At 38.9% G+C, this 22,170-nt stretch overlaps 1 protein-coding gene across 3 annotated transcripts; it reads right to left on the bottom strand.

Moving 5' to 3' along the window:
• Positions 1-1,619: 1,619 nt before the first annotated feature.
• slc6a1b (solute carrier family 6 member 1b) lies at positions 1,620-16,301 on the bottom strand. 3 transcript variants are annotated; one of them, XM_040052165.1, is made up of 15 exons: positions 15,879-16,301; positions 14,179-14,625; positions 13,764-13,895; positions 13,498-13,598; positions 12,954-13,063; positions 12,392-12,524; positions 11,471-11,605; positions 10,735-10,838; positions 10,037-10,161; positions 9,287-9,399; positions 8,926-9,057; positions 6,673-6,775; positions 6,383-6,483; positions 5,845-6,012; positions 2,793-2,906 (listed from the first exon to the last, which is right to left on the bottom strand). In XM_040052165.1, the coding sequence occupies exons 2-15, from the start codon at positions 14,423-14,425 to the stop codon at positions 2,793-2,795; spliced, it is 1,818 nt and encodes a 605-aa protein (XP_039908099.1). In that variant the 5' UTR covers positions 14,426-14,625; positions 15,879-16,301. The 3 variants fall into 3 exon arrangements, with proteins under 3 accessions (XP_039908101.1, XP_039908099.1, XP_039908100.1); XM_040052166.1 differs by lacking the exon at positions 15,879-16,301 and adding an exon at positions 15,653-15,819; XM_040052167.1 differs by lacking the exon at positions 15,879-16,301 and having other exon boundaries at positions 1,620-2,906; positions 14,179-14,425.
• Between the last annotated feature and the right edge of the window lie 5,869 nt (positions 16,302-22,170).

Below are 22,170 nucleotides of genomic sequence, written 5' to 3' on the forward strand. Positions count from 1 at the left end.
CCATAGTACTGAACAGGTCAGTAATGTGCAATAACATCTTTCTTTATAGAAACAGAAAATACGTTTTTTCTAAAGGTAAAATGTTTTTCATGAAACAATTTGTTCCACAATTAACCACCTGCATAGTTCCACAATAAATAAATAATTTTAGAAAATGAAAGCATTTAAAATGGAGTGGACTTTTATTCACCTACCCTTTAAACGGAATGAACACATAACACAGGGATTATAATCTATAGAACTTTATTTATTTTGCAGATAACATATATTGCAATCATGCTTTTTCATATAACACCATCTAGACATTTATTATATTTTTTACATATAATATTTTACATTAGGCCCATGAAACAGCTAGAAATATACAAAACAATATTCTCTGACTAGACATTTCTATTACATTATTGTTATTATCATTATTATAATCTTCTTTATTATTAATCTATTCTGCTGTTATCTTCATAGTTTTGTTTTGTTTTTTTGTTTTTTTTTTTACAGTTGAGAGATATGTGCTTTAGTTTCTGAGACAGTATTATTGCAGAAAACAGCAAATGATATCATTTTTTTCTGTTCAACATTTAGACGAAAGGAAAAAAAAATCCAGGTTGTACGGACATTCACAGATACATGTATTACACAGTCCAGTTTACAACATCATTCAAGAGAGAAAACTGCAATATGGTAACTTTATACAAAATTCACGGAACCCTTTAGTCATTGCACATTTAAACACATCTTTGAAAAAAAAAAACATAAATAAAAGAAAAGATGGGACTGGTTCAACCTGATTCCTGTCGCATAGCTGCCACAGAAGCAAATTCTCTTGATCCTTCTTCGTAGTAATACAGCGATATCTGCGGTCTGTCACAAAGTCAGGATCTACTCATATGCTATTATATTGCCGAGCAACTTGATATGTTATAATAGGTTTTTATTCACCCTATGAAAAGGAGTAGTTTTCGGTGGTGTTGGCCTATAAAGCATCTGGCTATGTCCTGTTAACAGTACTTCAGCCAGTTTTGTTCTGTGTCTGTGCCAAAGTTTATCTGCCCATTTCTTGTATTGGAAATATAAGACAGAATAGGAACAACTTATGGCTTCTACCAACATCTGTGAAGGCCATGACAGCTTATACACAGTGAAAGAAAATATGCTAGCAGAGCAGATAGCACACAGAAAAGAGGCAGGAATTTGGATCAGCTTTTGAATGTACCCAAGTATATATATATATATATATATATATATATATATATATATATATATATATATATATATATATGTGTGTGTGTGAAGTCTTCATTCTGGTTTGCGACTTTATGTTTTGTTGCTGCTTCAGGTAGCATGTTGAATTTATGGGAAAAAAATGACCATTTTCACACTTGTTGTCGTTTAATACAGCATTCATTGTTTCAGTGTATCGTGGTAGTATCTGAGAGAATTTGGTCACTTCCACCTTTGTTCCTGAGAAGTGGGTTACTAAATAGATACACAAGTAAACGATTCCAGACAGAATAATGGTAGTAATGATAGAAATCATCTCGCACGCTACACTGCAGCCTATTAGCTCTCACAGTTTAAACTCTGAATTAGTATTGTTTTATTTCAGCGTAACACTTTTCCTTCTACTTAATTATTGTCAGTTGAAGAAAAGTCACCATTTTCAAAATGTTTACTCTCCAGAAGAAATACTTTACATGCAGTGCACATGTAGGAGTTTTGTAATGGCTACGCCTTTATTTTTAGAGGTACTAGTTTACAGATTCAAACTGTGCTTGTGGGCGACTGCTCTTTTCCCTACCCTGCTGCTCTATACCGAGTCAAAAGGGGATTCTCGAATAATTACTTTAATTAGACTCTTTATTTAATCCATAAATGCTCAGTGGGTCAGCAGTCTCAGAGCATTAATTTGGTCCTTCTCACTCACACACATAGAAAATAACCTAAAACTTGTTCTACAAAAAAGATTTGGACAACATACAAAGTTATTGTTCTTTAGAAAACAAAGAAACAATTATAACAGTCTCTTGCTATGTATTATATATGTTATTTTTGCTGTGGTCACAGTTTTCACTCATGCCAAAAATAAATTGGACACTTAGAAATTCCATACTGTACTTGTGCTTTTCAGTTGTATCCCCAGACACGGGTAGTAAACATTTCAGGTGAAGTGCAGGATTTGCAGGGGATTGATAGTCTAGTTAAATTTGTTTTAAAAATAAAAGCAAATTTGGCCTTACCTGTTGCACGTTCCCACATTGTCTTTGCCTTAAATTGCTCAATATTCCATTTCCACTTTGCTAACTTTCAAATTGTGTTTTCATCTACTACACGGCATTTATTTTGATGTATTTATTTCATGGACATGCAAAATGCATTTTACCGATAAACCCTTTTGTACAATAGTTGGAGTTTAGTAGATTACTCAAAGCACATTACTACTGAATCAACATGGGCCTCCAAATTTAAATTATATATATTCAATATACAGTATTTTACTAAGTCACATTTCCTTTTCTAAAAAGGCTAACTTTTTTGCATAATGAAATTCATAATATCACAATAACTTTGCTGGATAATTTGCTTGTCATCATAAGTTTTATAACTTTGTATTTTACAAATAAACATACAGAAAACCCCCTAAAAATAACTGTGTAATCAGGTTGGTTTCACGTGTCCCCAGGAGGTAGGTGAATAAAAGCAGACATAAAAGTCTAGTGGTTGTTCCCAACCTTGATTACGTTTCTTCTATTGTGGAGTGCCAGTCTGGCTGTTGAGACAGAGATCAGACCTTTTTAGATGTAGGCTTCCTCAGTAGCAGGGTTCTGATTCTGGTTTTCTGTCTGCTGGTCTGGACCATTTTCCTGAGCCTTCACCAGTACCAAAGGCTTGATCATCATCCGCAGACGCTGAGAAGAAGATCAGTACCACAGTTAATATCGTGAGCTGAGAAGTCTGTGTTCAAATCCAAAGGCTGTAACAAACCACACGAGCTATGCAGCTGTGAGCTTAAGGGATAAATGACCTTAGGCTTTGAATGTAAACATTCTTCTACTGGATGCTTTCCAACCTGAGATAAAGTTATATGAATTAATATACCTTTAGAGAGTGAAACCTACTAATGACACCAACAAACTTCCATGGGCCAAACTTACTAAACTTACTAAATTTTTAAAAAATGCTCTCAGCTATGCAGCGTCAGAACAGGGCTTTGCAGTCAACATTTTTATGGAGTGTTTGTGAAACTAAGTGTTCGCCTGGGTGCAGAGCACTAATCAACTTGCTGATTGCTACAATTAGACAATCAGCCATCAGCTGTTACTGCAGGATCTGACGCCTGCACATCGCCTCTGATAGCCTCTGTTCCACTGTCTGCAATTATCGCCCATTTATTCTGTCAGTGGTGACTATAAAGCTATATCTGTCAGAGGAGACTAAGAGACTATCTGTAAGCCTGCTTATTCGGCTCACTGTGGATGACTGCAAATCAAGAAGTTGTTAATGTAAATGGTATACCAGAAAAGGTATTCTCTTACAGTGATTAGTAACATCAGGTCAATAAAAATGCAGCGTGGCACTGCCCTGCGTATAAACGTCATTTACCAAGGACTTCATGGCTGTTGTATGTCATTGTCACTGTTACAGCACACAGCTATCAGAAATTATTTAACAGAACTAATTAAAAATCTATTTCACTAATCCTTTTATCACCGCTCTACGCTTCATGACAATTTACTACTTTGCCCAGGATGCTAGTGTGTTTTACTTATTATAAAACCATTGAATTACAGTGGTGCTGTACAGTTTTAATGCATGGAGCAAAGTCACACTCGCTATGCACATCCTTTTCCCTTTCAGTGTGGAGCATCTTTTGGCTTCTAAATTACAAAATTAATTACAAAACATAGCTGCAAGCGGCAACAAGGGGGCCAAGAAGTTCAGCAGGGTACAGTCACAATGTCAGTTTGATCTGATTATGTTAAAGGTGTAGCTGTTAGCACTGATTGAAAATAAAACCTCTTTTTACCATTTGCATGGCTTCTAGGGACTCAGAAAAAAGTGCATAGTGTGTACACCAAGACTGATGTTAATTTATGAAAGAGATGCTGTGCTACAATATATTTTCCTTTTTTATATCAATTGCCTGTAAGGGGCAAATGGATAGAAAAGTCAAAATCCATGTGATAACTTTAGAGAGGGTTGTTTTGAAGATCACCTCTGACAATATTTGTAGACATCAGAAAAAAATGTAGCCTGTATTTATTTTAAACCTTTCAATGAAATCACTCATGGTGGTTGCATCAATTAGGTTGACATGACAAGGAGACATATCCTGGCTTTGGGGCCTTCCAGAGACACCACACAAAAATTCTTGTTTATGTCCTATATCTCTTTCGTCCAACATCATACAAAAACAAAACACTACTAAAGCTATAGAACTGATCAGTTCTATAGCTTTACACTAGAAACTGCAAGTTTGTACCTTCTTATAGGCGTTGACATAGCTTTTAGCAATATTATTGGTCACACATGCAAATTCCCAGCAGATGCCAATTTTGTCTGAATGTCTTGTTCTTTTATTCACTGAAATGAGGCACTAGGAGACCTTCTTGGGCATAAGGAAAACTCAGCAGCAGTTCTGTGACAATCAACCCACTTGTCTGATGCTTTGTATTGTGTGAACTCCATTTGAGTCCTTGAGCCTAGTTTGTGCAGCCAGACCTGATGAATGGACGACAACAGAGCAAGCATAGGCTGAAATAGAAGCCCTCTGTGCCTATTGGTTGACTCTGATTATGTTTTTCTGTTTTTACTATTATTGTACGACCGTCTACTGGTCAGATGCAGCCCGTTCTCACTCCCGAGGCGTAATATACTGACAATTTAATGTGATTGCTGCATTGCTGGCTGTGTTTCAAAAGTACATCCTATCTCTTTTACCTAATCACATTTCAGAATCAGAATTCATAAGGACTTAGGAAAGGAGAACAAGAATGCACTGAGAATAAACATCCTTATGCTAGAATATGTACTCATGAGATGTCCCAAAGTTATGGTGATATTAAGATTCTTTGGAATCCACGAGTAGCTAATTTGCCTCATTTGTGTTTTTTAAAAGTTATGTGCCTAAACATACCGCTAAATCTGAACCATTGGTGGCCCTAGAGCACTCGTGGCAAAGCCATTAAACTCGGTAAAAAGAATCAGGGAACTGCCAGTGGACAAAGAAGAAGAAGGAGAATAGAAGACTGCTGGTGCCTGCACAGGTTCTCTGTTTGGCCCTTAATTATAATCCTTTCATAGTACTTTCAAAGCTGCCCATTATGAAAATAATAAAAAGTAAAGGTAATAAAGCTCATGGGTTAGTATATTCTGGTAAAGCAGGCTGCATTTGTGGTGACCTAAATATTTATCTAAACTTCTGTACATGGTGTAAATGGATCTTTCACTAAATCCTTTGGGCTTGTATTTTTCTTTATCTGCATATAGGATCGCCTTACATCCTGTATGAGCTAATATCAGTTTGGCTTGTGCAAAAAAATCATGCATAAGAAGTAATCCACTTGAAACACTCAGTGTGGCTTATTCGGCTGCAGAGTCCAGGGTAAAGCTACTAGATGTGTGAAAAGCTCAGAGGTGGGTATAGTGATGCATTATACGCTGGTTTATCTTTAGCTACTTGTCAGCCGTACACTCTTGGTATTTATACCATAGCTTTAAAAATAATAACATCCCACTTCCTTTCTTAACAAGAAAAGGATATTAATTTTTGTAGTGTAAAGCAGGCAATTATAACAATTTGTGAAATACAACTAAAAAAGTCAAGCATTAATATATTTGTCTTACCTCTTTGTATGTGCCTTTGAGTGTGAGGAACATGTAGCCCATGTAGCCAGGGATGAGAATCATGGAGGAGAGGGCCATGCACCAGCCGACCCCCTGACCCCAGGCAGGGAACACATAGTCGCCCATAGTAAGAGGAACCATCTGTACTGCACTAAACAAGAAGACTCCCTGTACGCAAGAGGAACAAGAGAAAAGATCTAATTATGCTTACAAATATGCTACCAAACTGCATAATGTTTAAGCTAAGATAAGAGTTTTTCAAATTGTACTATTTCCTATATTGTCTTATACAGATGTGGTTGGGACACACTATTGGATGATGGTGCTTAAATGCAAGTTAACACAAGCATTAAATCAAGTGTCAGTGAAAAGAAATAGACTCCAGCCAGAGAGAGAAGCAATCATCAAACAATGGCACACTTTTTCTTAAATGTATGGTTCAAATCATTTGCAATATACAGAGTGCCTTCAAATAAAATACTGACCACAGTGGAGTACTATTTTTCTTTTGTGTTATGTTTTTGCTTGCCGCACTTACAGCCACAACAAGTGGAGTAAAGACAACCCAGCAGGCCTTCCACCAGAGACATGGTCTGTAGCCAATCATTTCTTCAATGTTGTCATAGAATTTGTTCACACCTGGAACAAAAAAAACAAAAACATTATCAGTGTTGTTTTTATCATTATGTCACTGTGGATTTATATGTTTCCCATCTGAGTCTTAGATGTCAAAGCTTGGCATTGTAGCGACACCAAATTGGCAGCTAAAAGACAGAAAACACTTACTGTTCTAAGATGGAGAAAAAAAACCCTTTTTGTTTGGCTCACCATAGAACCATGAGATTGAGATACATTCGAAGAAGACCAAGAAGAGTAGGGACATCCCACTAGCTGAATAGTAATCAAACAGTTTAAACACGTACAGTCCACCCTGAAAACAGAGGCAAAGAACATGATGAGAAAGGAGAAGTAATGGAAAAAGCACTTACAGGCATGTGCGGGACAGTATTAAACTAGTGCAGTGAAGTAACATCAAGAGTGAGAATAAATGGTTAAACATCCAACTGATGAACTCAGAACTCTAAATGGATTCTTTGTGAAAAGCTGTATTTCTCCTACTGTGCAGTGCACGCAGTACCAATATGGCTCAAATTTCTACTTAAAAACAGTGCCAGCCTTTAGTGCCTTGCAGCTATCAAGTCATTCTAGGGACCAGCTCAAGAGGACTTTTTGGAGTTTGTCCACTTCTACATTTTGAAGCTTGATATACTTCATACTGCCTGGAACAGCGATTAGGATAACTGCCATAAAATAACGTGCTGTGCATGTAGCATGATGGAAATCCAATGTGACTGGAATAGAGGAACAGCGCAGGCTCTTGAATTGTCATAGCTCAAGAGATACAGAAGCTTTTATTGCATATTACTGACACGTTGGGTTTTTTTTTTCTTGCTTATCATTTTCTTTGTCTTGCATTTCAAACTGATGCAGATCTTTGAAGTGTTTTTAGCATAATGTTACCTGAGGGAAATGACTCAGAGTGTGTCAATTGAAGAAGCAGAGTTTGGAATTCCAATATATTCAAATAAACTTTGATAGCTAAATATTTATGTGTAAACAATAGTTTATAGAACTATGTTAAGCCCTCAAATGTCATTTTATTACTCAAATCTGAAATCCAGCATAGTAGAAAAGACAAATGATTAAGTACAATGACATTTCTCTTCAACAGACTAAAACACCTATTTTAATTACAGTCATAATTGGGTTAAAACAGCTCTTGTAGATTAAAATGGGATTAAAATAGCGCACTGTGCATAAGCCCCAGGAAAATTTGTTTTATACACAGAGGTCATTCACTCATAAATGAGCTGTGACTAATACTGAAATGCTAAGACTTAAAATTATTGAGGAAATAATAAAATATACTAGCGATTTTGGAACAACTGAAGCTTTTGAATCACATTTGCAAAGTATGGCTGTCCTGAGAGTACAGAAATAGCAGCGAATGTGGGGCCAGGAGAAACAAAGGGCTGTTTTCCTTTGGGGGAGGATAAATGTGCCCCGAAAATGAAATCAGTAGACAGTCCGAGTGTAAAGGTGACATGTTAGAAGCTTATGAATTGTCTACAAAGGCTCATTAAGGAGGGTGTCGGAAAACTTGGATATTCGCCTCCCTCGGACAGAGTTAGCTAATAAATTGTTGTGACCTAGATGTGATTGGGGCGAAGGCTCAGGGGTTGGATCGATCGTAACCAGAAGGTCGCGGTTCGATCCTGGGCTCTCGTCCTGGTCGTGTGTCCTTCGAGACTTACCCTAACTGTTGGCCAGAGGGGCGATGGCGCGATATGCGCTTCTGTCATCTGCCCAGGGCAGTGGGTTAACTAGCTTTCCCAAGTGTATGAATGTGAGGTGGATGATTGTATTGAGCGCTTTATGAGCGCGTAATCAATATTAGATTAACAAAGCGCTGGGGTTCCTCCTCCTTGAATATGCGCAGCAGTTTCAATGAATATTTAGAAATTGGAGAGAACGTGTACTAGACTAAAGCCATTTTATCATTTCTCAAGGATATGTTGATATGATATGCAAATCAGAGCCCTTAATGACCAGATCACACCACATGGGAATCTTGCTAGTAGATGTTGGGGGATCTCTTTTTGTACTCGAGTAAATACTAAATATTGTGAATCAGTTTGGCATGTTAGTCTCAAGAATTAGACCCTATGACTGTTTTACAAAGTGTAAAGATGAACCCAACAAATGCAGGCATTGATCAGGTTAATGTCTGGTTGTTGTTAATGTAAATATAAAACAGAAGGTAAATTCACAGAAAATGTCCTATTAAATGACCTGTTGTTGTTTTTGTTTTGTTTTTTTTTACTTTGGACTTACTGTAAAATACAGACATTTCCAGGGTAAGTAGTAAAAAAAAAAAATCTGTTATTTAATAATTTGTTACTTAATTACAGTGGTGCAGCATGAATGGCCATGGGGGGCGCTTTGTAGGACCGATTCTGGCCCACAACCCTTATGTTTGACATGCCTGCACATTCAGAGTTAGTGCACATTCATATTCACCTGTGTGATGTTGGACAGGCCAATGATGTAAGAAATAAGGCAGACGACTGCAATGAAGATCTCTCTACGCTTTCGAAGGACATGGGGGAATTCATCAACCAGGGCAGTGATGAAGCCTTCCACAGTGCAGAACTGGAGATATTGCAGAATCAGGTTGAAACTGTTACACAATACATTTCTGTCACAATAAAAACATTGCTAAGGTTTAGTATCTGAGCAAAAGAGCAATGGTAAGTTTTTTGGCACATTAGTGCAGTATCAAACTGAAAACTTAGATCATTTTTATTTGAGGGTTAGAAAAGTATTTTAGAAAGCATTTCATATTGGTAAAAGGAGACATTTTTTCTTGAAATATCTTTACCTGACTGTCAATTCCCAGCATTAAGAGCATGGAGAAAAACAACACTGCCCAGAGAGGGGAAACGGGGAGCTGGGTGACAGCCTCTGGATATGCCAAAAAAGCCAAGCCAGGTCCTGATAAAAGATAAATATCGGAGATAATGTGATTTGTATTTGACAGTGGGACACAAATAAAACATGTGGTATTTGGCTATGACGTAGTGGCTCCATAGTGTAATGGCTTTCACAATTGCCTAACAAGTGATAGGCTCCTGATTCCTGTCCTGGGAGATTACTCTATATGAGTCGCATCAGGCAGGGCATCAGATGTAAAGATCTTCCAAATCAAACATGGGGAGCTACCCACTGTGGTGACTCCTTGTGAATAAGGGAGCAGCTAAAAGTATCTGGTTTTGACTAAAGAAGCCAAAACAAAGTTAAACTAGGCTCATATGACAGTACTGAAAGTGTAAAACTTGATAAAAGAAGAAACAAAAAAAGGAGTTGATCTCGAAGTGTCATTGAGAGAAAAAAGTACACTGAACGTCAAAGCTGAGTATTTGTAAAGGACTGAGAGTACAGAGAGTTTTTGCAAAGTATTTCCCTTCTAATAATCCCAGCAATCTGGACCAACAGTGTAAAAAAAAAAATCATTTGTCCCTTCAAAATTATAGCAGCTGCAATGGCTGACTTTTTGCACCATATTTGTAGTCATATTATCTCTTGCCTGTGTCTGTTATTACTATTGAGTTTCAACATTGATTGCAATTACCTGAGGCTGCCACATCAGCGATGGGTCTCTTTGTCACATTGGCCATAAATCCCACGATGGAGAAGATGACAAAGCCGGCGAACATACTGGTAAAGGAGTTGATGCAGCAGACAATGACAGAATCTCTGTAGGGGAGAGACAAAGCACGCTGCAGCCATTGTCACGCCTATATCAATTCCTTATCAACCCGTCACACATTGTGGCGAGGCTTGTGGGAGTGGGGTGGTGGGGGGTGGGGTGGAAAGGGAAAGGTGGAAAGCCATTTTGCATCTGGCAGTGGCACAACAGCTGAATACATTGATAATGTCCTGATTTTATAAAACGGCAGTGAGTTCTAGCAGTTTTACGACTAGAGAGACAAATGGGCAGATGGCCAGTGTTTATTTTATAAGGTGACAGCCTGTGACAGTCATCAAATGTGTGTACCTGAATCTAAAACACTATGTGGAGCCAAAATAATGAAACAACTGATATAACAGGGGGCTCAAATAGTCCCAAAATAGAACAAACTGCAGACACTATGCTGTCACGGAAACCAAAAATAATCCCAGGAAGAGACATCTGCACGGTCTCTGTATAAAAAATAAATAAATAAATAAATGAATAAATGATATGAGTGAGTGGTGTTAGATGGTAATTTTTTAACTGGCATTTAATTCAAGCTGTAAATAAACAGAAACAGTATTTTATTCACCTACCTGTATACGTTGTTGGTGAAGGGATTATAGCTGCCGAGAGCAATCAGAGAGCCTAATCCTAGCCCGTAGGAAAAGAAGATCTGAGTGGCAGCGTCGAGCCACACCTGACACACAGACAGAAAAGAGGTTCAAGTAAGTGTGCTTGTGCAAAAATTGCTGCTAAAAGAAGATTTTTGTTTGAAAAACGGGCCAGGATTATATTCATTTACTGATTATCAGGACTCTTTTCTCTGATGAAAGCATATGCATAAATGCTAGAAAGAGGGAAACTGTTTGTTCTGCACTGTAACACCTCAGCATTGTTTTGTCGTGCCTGATGCTATTTGATCAACTGTCAAATCACTGAATCGTGATCTGACCTCAGCTTCTCAGTCTTTACAGAAATAAACACATTATCTCATAATCAATACTGTAAAAGAAAGTATTTGTGAACTGTGCTAATAATGGTACTTGCAATGAACAATCATGGTTATAAACATCATTCACAGACATTCACGTTAAAGCTCTGCAATCACTGAAAATGTATCTGGAATCTTGTTGACTTATTAGTTCCCATCCATTCATGTAGGTACAGAGACCTACATAATGTTAAAAAAAACAACAACCCTGAAACATCACCCCAAAAACCAAAACACATCAAGTTGGGGCTCATCTTATACTCTGCAGCAACCTTCATTTTGGTTGCTGCTGCAGAATATCTACATGTATTCATGATCAGAAAGAGCAGCGAGCTCACCTCAGACTCCTTAAGCTTGTTAAAGTCTGGTGTGATATAGAAGAGGATTCCATCCATGGCACCGGGCAGAGAGACACCACGGCAAAACAGGATGAACAACATGAAGTAAGGGTACGTGGCAGAGAAGTACACCACCTACGGGGCACAAAATCGTGATTACTGCAAAATAATCTCTCTAAGCCATCTTTAAGATCTCCCGAGAATATTTGTCATGCCAGGCAAGAGCGCAGTTTGAAAACCGACAAGTTGTTAGTCTCATCAACTTATTGTGTTACTGAGGCACCATCCACACAGAGCAGCATAGTGCCCCTAGTCAACCATCTCCCAGAGGCACAGTGACCCCAGAAAGACTGGGTTCAGCACACTCCCGGCGCACTATTTCCCTCCTTATCTGAACTAATTTCAGACTGTGCTGTCAAAGTCAACACTAATCATGCCAGCCAAGATAACATCTACTGCATAAAAATGAATCAGCAGAGGATCTTGTTGTGAAAGTTAGGAAATTGTTGAAACTCCTTTTGCCATACTGAAAAAAACAGACATCAAAATAAAGATCAAGCAACAGCAAATAGAAATCTCATACTTTAGCTCAGTGTACAGATGATGCAAACTCTGTTGGGCTGTTTGCCATTGTGCAAAATGTTGGTACTTATATAACACAAACATACTTTATAATAAAAGGATATTCCAAAGGGATAGCCTATGTGTCCATGTATAATCTTTTTGTATGATTTTTAACTTTTTCGTGACAGTGTACCAGTGAAGCTCTTTTCCCACACTAACAGGAAATTACACAAAATTTCTAAAATAAGTGAGTAACTCCCTTTATTTCAACAATAATCTAAAGTTCTGTTGTTCCAGTTCTATATTTGGCTTTTTCATTGTTTTCTGCTGATGTCTGTACCTTCTTCTTCTACTTACTTTGCCAGTCCAGCTGACTCCCTTCCAGATACAGAAATAGACAAGGACCCATGCTATGGCGAGTGTGATAGCCAGTGGGATCCTGACCTCCCCAGGCTTCTCCAGGCCATCGGTCAGCTGATGCATGTTTCGTCTGGAGGGAAGTAAAGGGGTCTTACTACAATACACAAGGGCATCCTTGATGTCACATATGTAGCATGCATGGAAGCATACACAAATGTGCCTACATGCATCTGGATATTCACAAAGAGTCTTTTGATGGCTTTTTTCTCATCCTTAAAGCTTAAAGGTATGATAGCGAAAGGAAGTTGTGCTTCTGTGCACACGTTATTTTTCTCACCCATTATTCTTTTCAGTCCATTTACCATTTGTGCACAGATTTTCCTCCTCTGCTGATATTCTGGGTAGATTGCTATTAACGGATATGGCCACTGAGTCATCATATGCAAATGGCCATATCTAACTCTGACCCATGATGTAATGATCATGCACATAAGGGAACCTGTAACCTTACTGTGCAGTTAAAACCTATTAATAACATTAACTGAAATGTCCAGCTTACTCCCAGAACTCTACAACGGCACTGGTGAGGTTTGAGGTGTCTGTGATGCTGTAGTTGGTGTAGCAGCGATCTGTGTTCCAGCTATTTCCACAAGTCTGCCACGGCAAATCCTGAAATTTAAGGAAAACGCACACAAACACAAACACACACACAGGTTCTTTTATTTGGAGCACTCTCCCACTGCCTATTCTCTCTAGCTGTCAAGCTGCCAAGACCACGATACTCATTCGGGACACTGAGATTTCATGGTTTTCTCAGAGCAGTGAATGCTTCATCGCCAAATGCATTTATCAATACCTTGTGTAAGGCACTAATTATGTGGGAAAGGAAGTAATAAATGTCATACTCTGTTAAGGGCTGTGAGGCCTTATATAAGAGATACTGGCAAACAGCACCTGCCTCATGATTAAAGGGTTAGAAAGTAATAGTACTAACAATACAGACAGGGCTATATCTGGAAAATCTCGGCCCTTAAAGGTTCAGAATTAGTGCCCTGTTACTACATTTGCTAAGAAATGTAGGACTTTAAATATCAAATACTCACAGCACTGAAGGAGTTGTACAAATAGTAAATAGCCCAGGAAATGATAACAATGTAATAGATATTGAGCCAAAAGGACAGAACAGCAGCAGCCAGGCCAACACCTGAAACAATGGAAAATAAAGGTGTGATGTCAAATTGTGCTGAATAAAACAAAATGAGGAACACATGTAAGTCCACTTAGAATGCCTAAATAAAGTAGTTATTTAGAAAATTTAGTTTCAAGTCTTAACAATATATCTATATCTATATCTATATATATAATTTACCTTTGAACATTGGAGCCAGCTTCCACACTCCAAGACCTCCAATAGAAGTGTACTGACCAAGAGCCGTCTCCAGAAAGAACAGAGGCATACCAGCAAATATGAGGGTCAAAAAGTAGGGAATCAAGAAGGCCCCTGAATGAAAGGTGAGAAGTAAAGGTGTGTAAATGACGACAAAGGATATGCTAATAATTTTCAACATAATCCAATAAAACATATTAGGGGTGTTTTGTTTCTGCGCCCCAGATCACGTCACAGCTATTTGTCTGTGCGCAATTACGCACGGTTATACTGGACATGCAGTTTATATCTGTTATAAATAAAGAAGTCCTGGGCAAACTGTCAGGTTTTAATCTCGAGATCTTTGCGCTCCTTCTGGTGTGTGGATATCTGAAAATTGCCAAGAATTCCTCATTACCTCCACCGTTTTTTCCACATAAGTAAGGAAATCTCCAGACATTTCCGAGTCCGATTGCGTATCCGACACAAGAGAGGAGAAAGTCAAATTTCCCACCCCACGTTTCTCTTTCGGGTATCTCCTTTTTCGTCTTCTGCACTTTCACCACCAAGGTTTTGGGTTTGTCGTTTGGCGTGGTGGTGGGCGCGTCATTCACCGTCTCCGTTAAGACGTGTCCGTCCGAGGCTTTGGTCCCGTTGGTAGCCATGGTCGAGGTGTGCGTCGGACAGTCCTGACCAGTGGAGAAGAGGGGGTTTCAGCACTGGTCCAGATAGACAGCAGTTTATCCGTCCCGTACTTCCAGTTCCCAGACAACAGCCGAGAGGGGGGAAAAAAAACGAAAACTGGGGTACAGCGAGTGATTTGGAGAAAAGGCGAGGCGAGGACCTTAGCAACAGTCCAGTGACCCTAAAAAACAAAACAAAAATAATAATATAGTTATAAATTTCACAGAAAAAGTGACATTCCTAAATTAGATATTGTTAGTTGCTTTGAATGCAAATATACTTATTCAAAATATACATGCATAGAGCCTTAAAACGAATGTCCTAATAATAATGAGGGATTAATTTTGCGATAATTACTGTGGATGTTAACTCCTTGGGTGAAATAAAAAAAAAAAAACATTTAAAGAGGAATTAAAAATATTCCTAAAAAAATTCTGTTAAATGACAGATTGAATTGAATTATATCTATTTAGCTCTCTCTCTTTATACATGTATATATGTCGTGACATTTCTTAAGGGGTGACAAAAAAGTCTGTCCCGTGTTCTGTGAATCCCACGGGATCAAATAAAAGCTTCTCATGCAATATGAATCACTTTTAATTGCCTGGAGTGAATCCATGTTAGCAGAAATTTAGAGCCTGCTCTTGTCCTTGATTCATTATGCTCTAAATTCAATGGCCCACTTCTCACTGCTCCCTTACAAGAGAAAAGCAATTAAACACATTTAGAAATCAGACTCGATAATGAATCACCTGGAGAGGCTAATAACTCACCAGAATTTGCAATTTGAATATAGATCTACATCAAATATCCATGGAATAGAGTTCTAATTTGCAATAGTTATTTTAGTTAATGCAAAAAAATTAGTAAATAAACGTAAAAGATCTACGTCATCAGTTTGTATTTTAAATAGCATTTTTAAATGCAAAATAAACGACCGTTAAAATGGTGAGCAGAGAGTGCGCTCTCTGTGCCCCCTTATTACCTTGTGCGTAATTGAGAGAAGCGGGGTACCAGGGTTGCATTTACAGATGGAAGCTAGAGTACTATTTTTTTCATATTTCAGTCTACTAATAAAAACACACCACTTCTATTCCAAGTTAATGTGACATTTTGCATCTAAGAGACATCGCGATAAGAACTGCTTGTGCATTTTCTGCGTATTTAAATTACACAATCTACAAAACACAGATTCAAATTTCACATACATGAAATGTGGCTGTAGAACAGAAAGATCAAAGAAGATGCTAATGGCTCCTGAAGAAAACTAAAAAAAAAGTAAAAAGTCTTCGTCGACCTCACGCGCAGCTGCATATCCTTACGCAAATTCAGCACATCTGCACATGGCAAATTCCTTGATGGTCCTCGCGTGTAACAAATGCATTTCTTTTCTCGAATTTATGTAAATTGCACCCCGTACAAGTGAATACTTACAATACAGTCCGCTACTTTGCAGATTCTTTCTCCGGGGGGAATATCCCGATTTTGGAAAAAAGTAACTTCCTTTCACTTGCACTGAGTCAAACCGCGGTGAAAACTTTGCATTCGGCGACAGCGAGCGAATATATGATCCGAAAGGGGAGAGGATAGTGGGCAAATGCGTCTTTGAGAGCGAGGTGCTGTCCTTAAAGGAGTGGTGCTGAAAGAGAGGAGGGGAGAGAAGACGGAGAAAAGGAGCTGCCGCCGTCTCAGTTGAAGCGAGCAGGGACGTAACATGGAGCGCAGGATCCTCACTTTCGTCTACATAGCGTCAATGTCACCTCAAAGTCGACCCTCCCCAACTCCAACATTTCCACCACTGAGATGGCAGCGGGTTTGAGAGAGGAGCATCCGCTTGTCTCAAGGTTTTATATCGTTACTCCTGCAGCTTTTTTTCTCCCGTTTTTTTAAACATCAGCAACTTCTCTCTCTCTTTCTCTCTCTCTCTCCCACCTCCCCCTTCCCCCTCTCTCCCTTTGTGACTCACTCAAGGTCCAGATGATGAATAACACAGACTTAACACTTTTATGTAATCCTCTGTTTTCCCAAAGTCATCCCTTGAATTAACTTGATTTCATCAAGTTGCCATTTAGAACACCGAAACGCATTAATAACGCACATGCACAACTATGAGAAACAAAATGTTCAAAAAGGCCACACTCGGGGTAAAAATAAGTGTAGTCTAATACTGCATCAAATGCAACTACTCCAAAGTAGAGGATACAGTGGAAGATGCCAATGGCTGCTTTAGCTGCTGGCAAAACATGATAAGAGGGTCCCAGCCAATAAAAGGAGTCAGGGTGTGTGAGATAAATTGAAAAATGTGCTTATAATCTTCTTAGCCCGCTGTCTTCCAAAATGAAATACCCTTGTGGAACATCTCAAACGAGCAGTCTTAATGCAGAGTTTAACTCCCACATTGAGATAAAATATGCGGCTCTCACTGGGAGATTAGACTTGCTCATGGTTTAATAGTTAAAGTTTGAGTTGTTAAAATGAGTAAGAACCAAACTGGTGTCAGATTAAAAAAGAGAGAGAGACTCTACACCTCCCTTTGTGATGATGTGAAACTGTTATTGAGATGACTTCTCCTCGCATATTTCCACACTGATGCATTGTCTTTACTGCTAGGTGACACTCTACCGTGCAATTTTAATAATAATGGATTGCATTTATATAGCGCTTTTCGAGACCCTCAAAGCACTTAACATTTCCACTATTCATTCACACACTGGTGGAGGCAAGCTACAGTTGTAGCCACAGCTGCCCTGGGGCAGACTGACAGAAGCGAGGCTGCCATATTGCGCCATCAGCCCCTCTGGCCATCACCAGTAAGTGAAGTGCCCAAGGACACAACAACCAAGACAGACAGAGCTGGGGATCGAACCGGCTACCTTCCGGTTACAAGATGAGCTTCCCAACCCCCTGAACCAAGCTTGCCTCAATTTTGACGTTCTATGTAAATTTTGACATCAAAGCAGCTTCACTTTATTATCACGAGGTATCATATGCAGTTTAATATACTTAAAGTCCTGGATAATATGTGTATATTTTCTGATAGTAATATTGTTATTTCAGTCATATCGATGTGCCTAATTTCTTTTTATGTTATTTTCCCACACTTCTCTACTTTTCTTGATTTGCTCTTGCCTCCATGTTCATCTACCCAGATCTTTCGCCTCCATCTTCAGTTCTTTTTTATCTCTGCGCGCCATGCTGAAGGCTGTGCAGTGTTGATACGGTACTGAGAAGCCACAGCACTGAGGGAGAAAGGAAGAAAGAATGCCCAGATGGTGAACCAATGAGGGGTGAGCTAACCTTCTAATGATATGAAACAAAATGTAGCATTTCTTACCCCAGCTGGCTGATTGGCCTGCAGGCTGTGGCACCTCTGATGTGCCTCCTGTTGGCCTACAGCTCTTACACGCGGGGGGAATTCAAAATGCCACAATGATGAGAGCTGCTGGTGCCGTGCTTGTGGCCCTGGCCCCACCTGATGGTGCGCTTGTGTGCACTGGAGCTTGTAATTACAGAAGGAGGTGGTGGTAATAAAGAGCAGAGTACAGGCAGACACACGGGCAGACAGCTGGCCTCCTGTCAGTTTCGCTGCTGAGACGCTGGGGACAAAAGCAATGCTCTGAAACTGTACAGTCGATTATCTCTCATGCGGGACAGACAAAATGGCGATGCAGATGATGACTGCGATAATGATGACAGATGCATTTTTAAATTCAGGCATATTTACAGAGCCATGTAGAAATATGCCATGGGTCAATTTCAGTCCTTCTGCGATGCTTTGATGCCTGGCTAGGTGAAGCCCTTTTTCCCTCAGCGTCCTTGTCGTAGTAGTAACATCCCTCTATAGTTGTTATAAAAATGCCCCTGAAGCCATACATTTTTTAACTTGTTGAAGAATAGAAGTTTCTTAATCTGGAATGACTACATGCAGATTAATATAACAATACGAGACGTACAGCCACAGAAATGACAGCTCATTGACATTAAATGCAAAGATGTTGATTTTCAGCAAGCATTAATGTTGCTGTGCTCAGGGATTTATTCGTGTATGTCAGCATGGTAAAAATTTAAGGCTGTTATCAGTGATATTAATGTTGGTGTAACACTTATAAAGTAATGTAATGCACAGATTAGAATACTGACCTGATTATTCAAGTATACCAAGGCCACATCAACACATTTTAGTCCTAACTTTAAATATAAACCTCATGATGGTGTTAGAAGAAAAGTCAAGAGTTCATCATAATTCTCCAAATTCATCCTCTGCAGACCATCGTGGTGGATTAACCTACCAGCATTTATATACAGTACAGTGGGTGTGGTTAAAATTAAATCACACCCGATGGCAGAGCTTTATCTTTAGTGGATACAGTAAAAAGAATGCTATCTATATATTATTATGCTAAACATATTTTTATCTTCGTAAATACAGCCACATGTTTTTTTTCCACTGGCAGAATAGGTCTATAAAAACTCTGTGCTTCTTGCATTAATTGTAAGTGCACTTTCCCCCCCAAAGATTTCAGTGCTTTTAGGAACTCAAATACCCGCTAAGCTAACACTTAAAAAACAAACACTATTGTTTGTTGGCTCTGCACTCGAGAGCTTATGGAAAGCAAATGCAAACTGCAGTTTTCCATGTGTCTTAATCCTAAAAAGCCTTGGCTCTTTCTGGGTGCTGCAGAGGGAGGGACTTTTGTCAGGACCAGTTATGTGTAACACACAGCAACCCCACAGAATGGGTTTTGGCTCTTCATTGGTAAGACAGTCAGGTAGGATTCTGCTTGGCCTCTCCAGAAGAACCTCGGCGCAATGGTTTCCGCTTGCACTGAAAAGATGGTGACAAAGTGATGTGTCTGTTGCTGGGTGATTCACAAAAGGAATCCAGGGTGCATTTCTACAAAAAGGGAGGGTGGAAACACAGCGACAAAGTAAAACAAATATTGGCTTCCCTCCCTGTCTCTCTCCCTCTCTCTCTCTTCTCATCGCCAGGGTGTAACATAGAAGTCGATGTGAGAGTTTGCTGCAAAAAATAGGTTTTGTATTTTCCACACCTATTTTTTGCAGCAAAGTCAATTTATGCTCCAGTGAGGCAACATCTTTAAGAGCAGCACAGGTGACCAAAATGCACAGGTGAAGAGTAAAAATTCTCACTTAAGCTAAATATTTTTCCACTAATGGTAAATTGACTTTTCTACTTTAACTGAGCACGCAAATTCACACATACATTCACACGTAGGCTTTTTAAGCCTTTTTTAATTTTAAAGCACCTTTTGCCAGCTGTCAAACACAGATGGATTTGCCCAACATTTTGCTCAAGGACAAGGACTTGCATCAAACTATTCACCTTTTTATTATCAAACAATCTTCTCTACCTTCTGAGTTGCAGGCAGAAAGATGGATGATATTGAACTAGATGGGTGATAATTTTATACATGTACGTATATCTCTCAAACCCAAGGGGCTATAGAAGCATGGTCTAAATTGATTATTGTTACAGACCTTTCATGGTCCAACTGTCAGTCAAATAGGTGCTTTGCTATTGATGTGTGGAGATGGAGAGGAGTGATGCGTTTTCTGTAAATGGGGCATTAAATTGTTTCAACCCGTGTCATGGTTTATTACAACACTGGTGATACATGTTGAGAAAGGTAAGAAAGGTCCAGGTGATGAATATACAACGTGTCATTCTGTGTGCATGAGGTAAAAGGATCAATTAAGAAAGAAACATCTGTGTTGCATGTCTGATGCAATAAGGCACGCTAAACACAGTGTATCATTATGTGCAAACATGAGAAAGATTTCTCAGCAAAGCACCAGTGAAAGGGAATGCTCTCCTTAAAGGTGTAGATACAAACCTACACCTTAAAGGTTATATGTAAATAAAATTGAATTCAATTGGAAACCTTTCACAAGTAAAACCAACACACTGTTTGATTTCTCATTTCCATACAGGACTGGGATGTCATCTATATGATTTTTGTTATTTGCTTTTGCAAATTTAGTGATTTTTCTTATTTGGAAATCCACATGCCCCATATTTAATATGTATTGTATACATATTTATCTTATATGTATAGATTGTTAAATACTGGAAAAAGAACAAACAGCTTCACCCACTTCCAAGGTGTTAAGGAACACTCGTGGCAGGAAGATCTGATTTATTATTTACCCGTGTGTTTCGGTCTGTGGCTTTCATAAGGGTCATGAAGAATGAAGGTACATATTTGAGGGGAAAAAATAATAGGAAAATTTTATAACAACCATATGCATCTGTTGCATCCCTGAATAACTTTTAACTTGAGTTAAGAACAAGACTTCTACCAAGCCAGTATATTTAATGACAGAGACAGAAACAGCGCTGCCCCTACAGGCAACTCTGTAGACAAAATATATTAAAATAAGATTACCGAAAACTAGCAAAGTCACCCAAATAAAGTAAGTTAGTCAAACTAAATGATAACATATAGAGTGACAATTTACCTCATGCATTTGTCCATTACACATTCAGTATTCACAAAGTCAGCACTCAGAGAAAAAAGAGAAAAGAACACTCAGATGTCATTCAGTATATTTATCCACCAGTGGAGGATCAGTAAGGATGGACTAGGTTATATGAGGCTAACTGGGGAGTGACCAATATCAGGAAACATAAAAGATCCACTGTGATAACTTTAAGGAGAAAAACATTAGAAAGTTAGAGTGCATAAAATCTTACTGCTAGATATTGAAAGATTAAAGTGCATAATCATAGCTATAGTGCTGTAGGAAAGAAAAACAACTCTGGCCACCTTTCATAGTGATGATAGCGTGATCATAGAAAAATGGCTACCCACTGTCAGTATGTGTCCACATCTATTTACTGTGGAGGAGGCTGTAAAACCTTATGAAAGGAGTCCGCTAGGAGTCACTGAGTCAGTGAAGATCAGAGCTACCAGTGGAGAGGTGCACTTTTGTCCAGTGGCAGCAATACTGAGGTAATTTGCTCAGGATATCCTGAACTTTCTGTTTTTGCTGCTTTTAGCTTTTAGCTACTGTTACTGTTAGCTGCTGCTAGCCAGTATCAGTGAAACTTTGATCGAAGTGGAGCCAACTTTGCTAGATGAACAATTAGTGAATAACTCTTATAGGATGTGAGAATATAAAAATTTATCAAACTCTATTTTCTGCTGCCTACATTGTACATTTTGCCTCCACACCTAAACGGGATAGTAAGTATAGTCAGGGGTTTATGTTAGATTCAGCATGTGGAGGATTCTCAAAATTTGTTAAAGTCTTGAACTTGACCTTAAACAAAAGAATGAAAACTCACAATAATTTCTGTTGTGAACTTCAGTAGATTATTTTTGTGCACAGGTTGTGATCAGCTGAGCTGTTTGATGCTGCTCTGAGGTTCACAGCTCTTTGTGGATTCACAGAACTAAACTTAACTATACGTAAGTTGTCTTAATGAATTTCAGTCCCCTACACTGACACTATACTGTATATCAGGGCTGGGGAACTCCAGGCCTCAAAGGCCACTGTCCTGCAGGTTTTAGATGTGTCCTTGATCGAGCACAGCTGATTTAAATGGCTAAATTACCTCAACATGTCTTGAAGTTCTCCACAGGCCTGGTAATGAACTAATCATTTGATTCAGGTGTGCTGACCCAGGTAATATCTTAAACCTGCAGGACACTGGCCCTGGAGGCCTGGAGTTCCCCTAGCCCTCATGTATACTGTCTTTATA

The sequence above is a fragment of the Simochromis diagramma genome, unplaced genomic scaffold (genome assembly GCF_900408965.1).
Source record: "Simochromis diagramma unplaced genomic scaffold, fSimDia1.1 OVJJ01000389.1, whole genome shotgun sequence".
Lineage (NCBI taxonomy): Eukaryota > Metazoa > Chordata > Actinopteri > Cichliformes > Cichlidae > Simochromis > Simochromis diagramma.

Excerpts from the sequence above, each read along its gene's own strand:
- slc6a1b (XM_040052167.1), bottom strand. The coding sequence starts at position 14,425 with ATGGCTACCAACGGGACCAAAGCCTCGGACGGACACGTCTTAACGGAG. Across the intron at positions 6,484-6,672 it reads CTCAATCTCATGGTTCTATG|GTGTGAACAAATTCTATGAC; the intron begins GTGAGCCAAACA and ends TTTTTGTTCCAG. Across the intron at positions 2,907-5,844 it reads TCAAAGGCACATACAAAGAG|CGTCTGCGGATGATGATCAA; the intron begins GTAAGACAAATA and ends TCTTCTTCTCAG.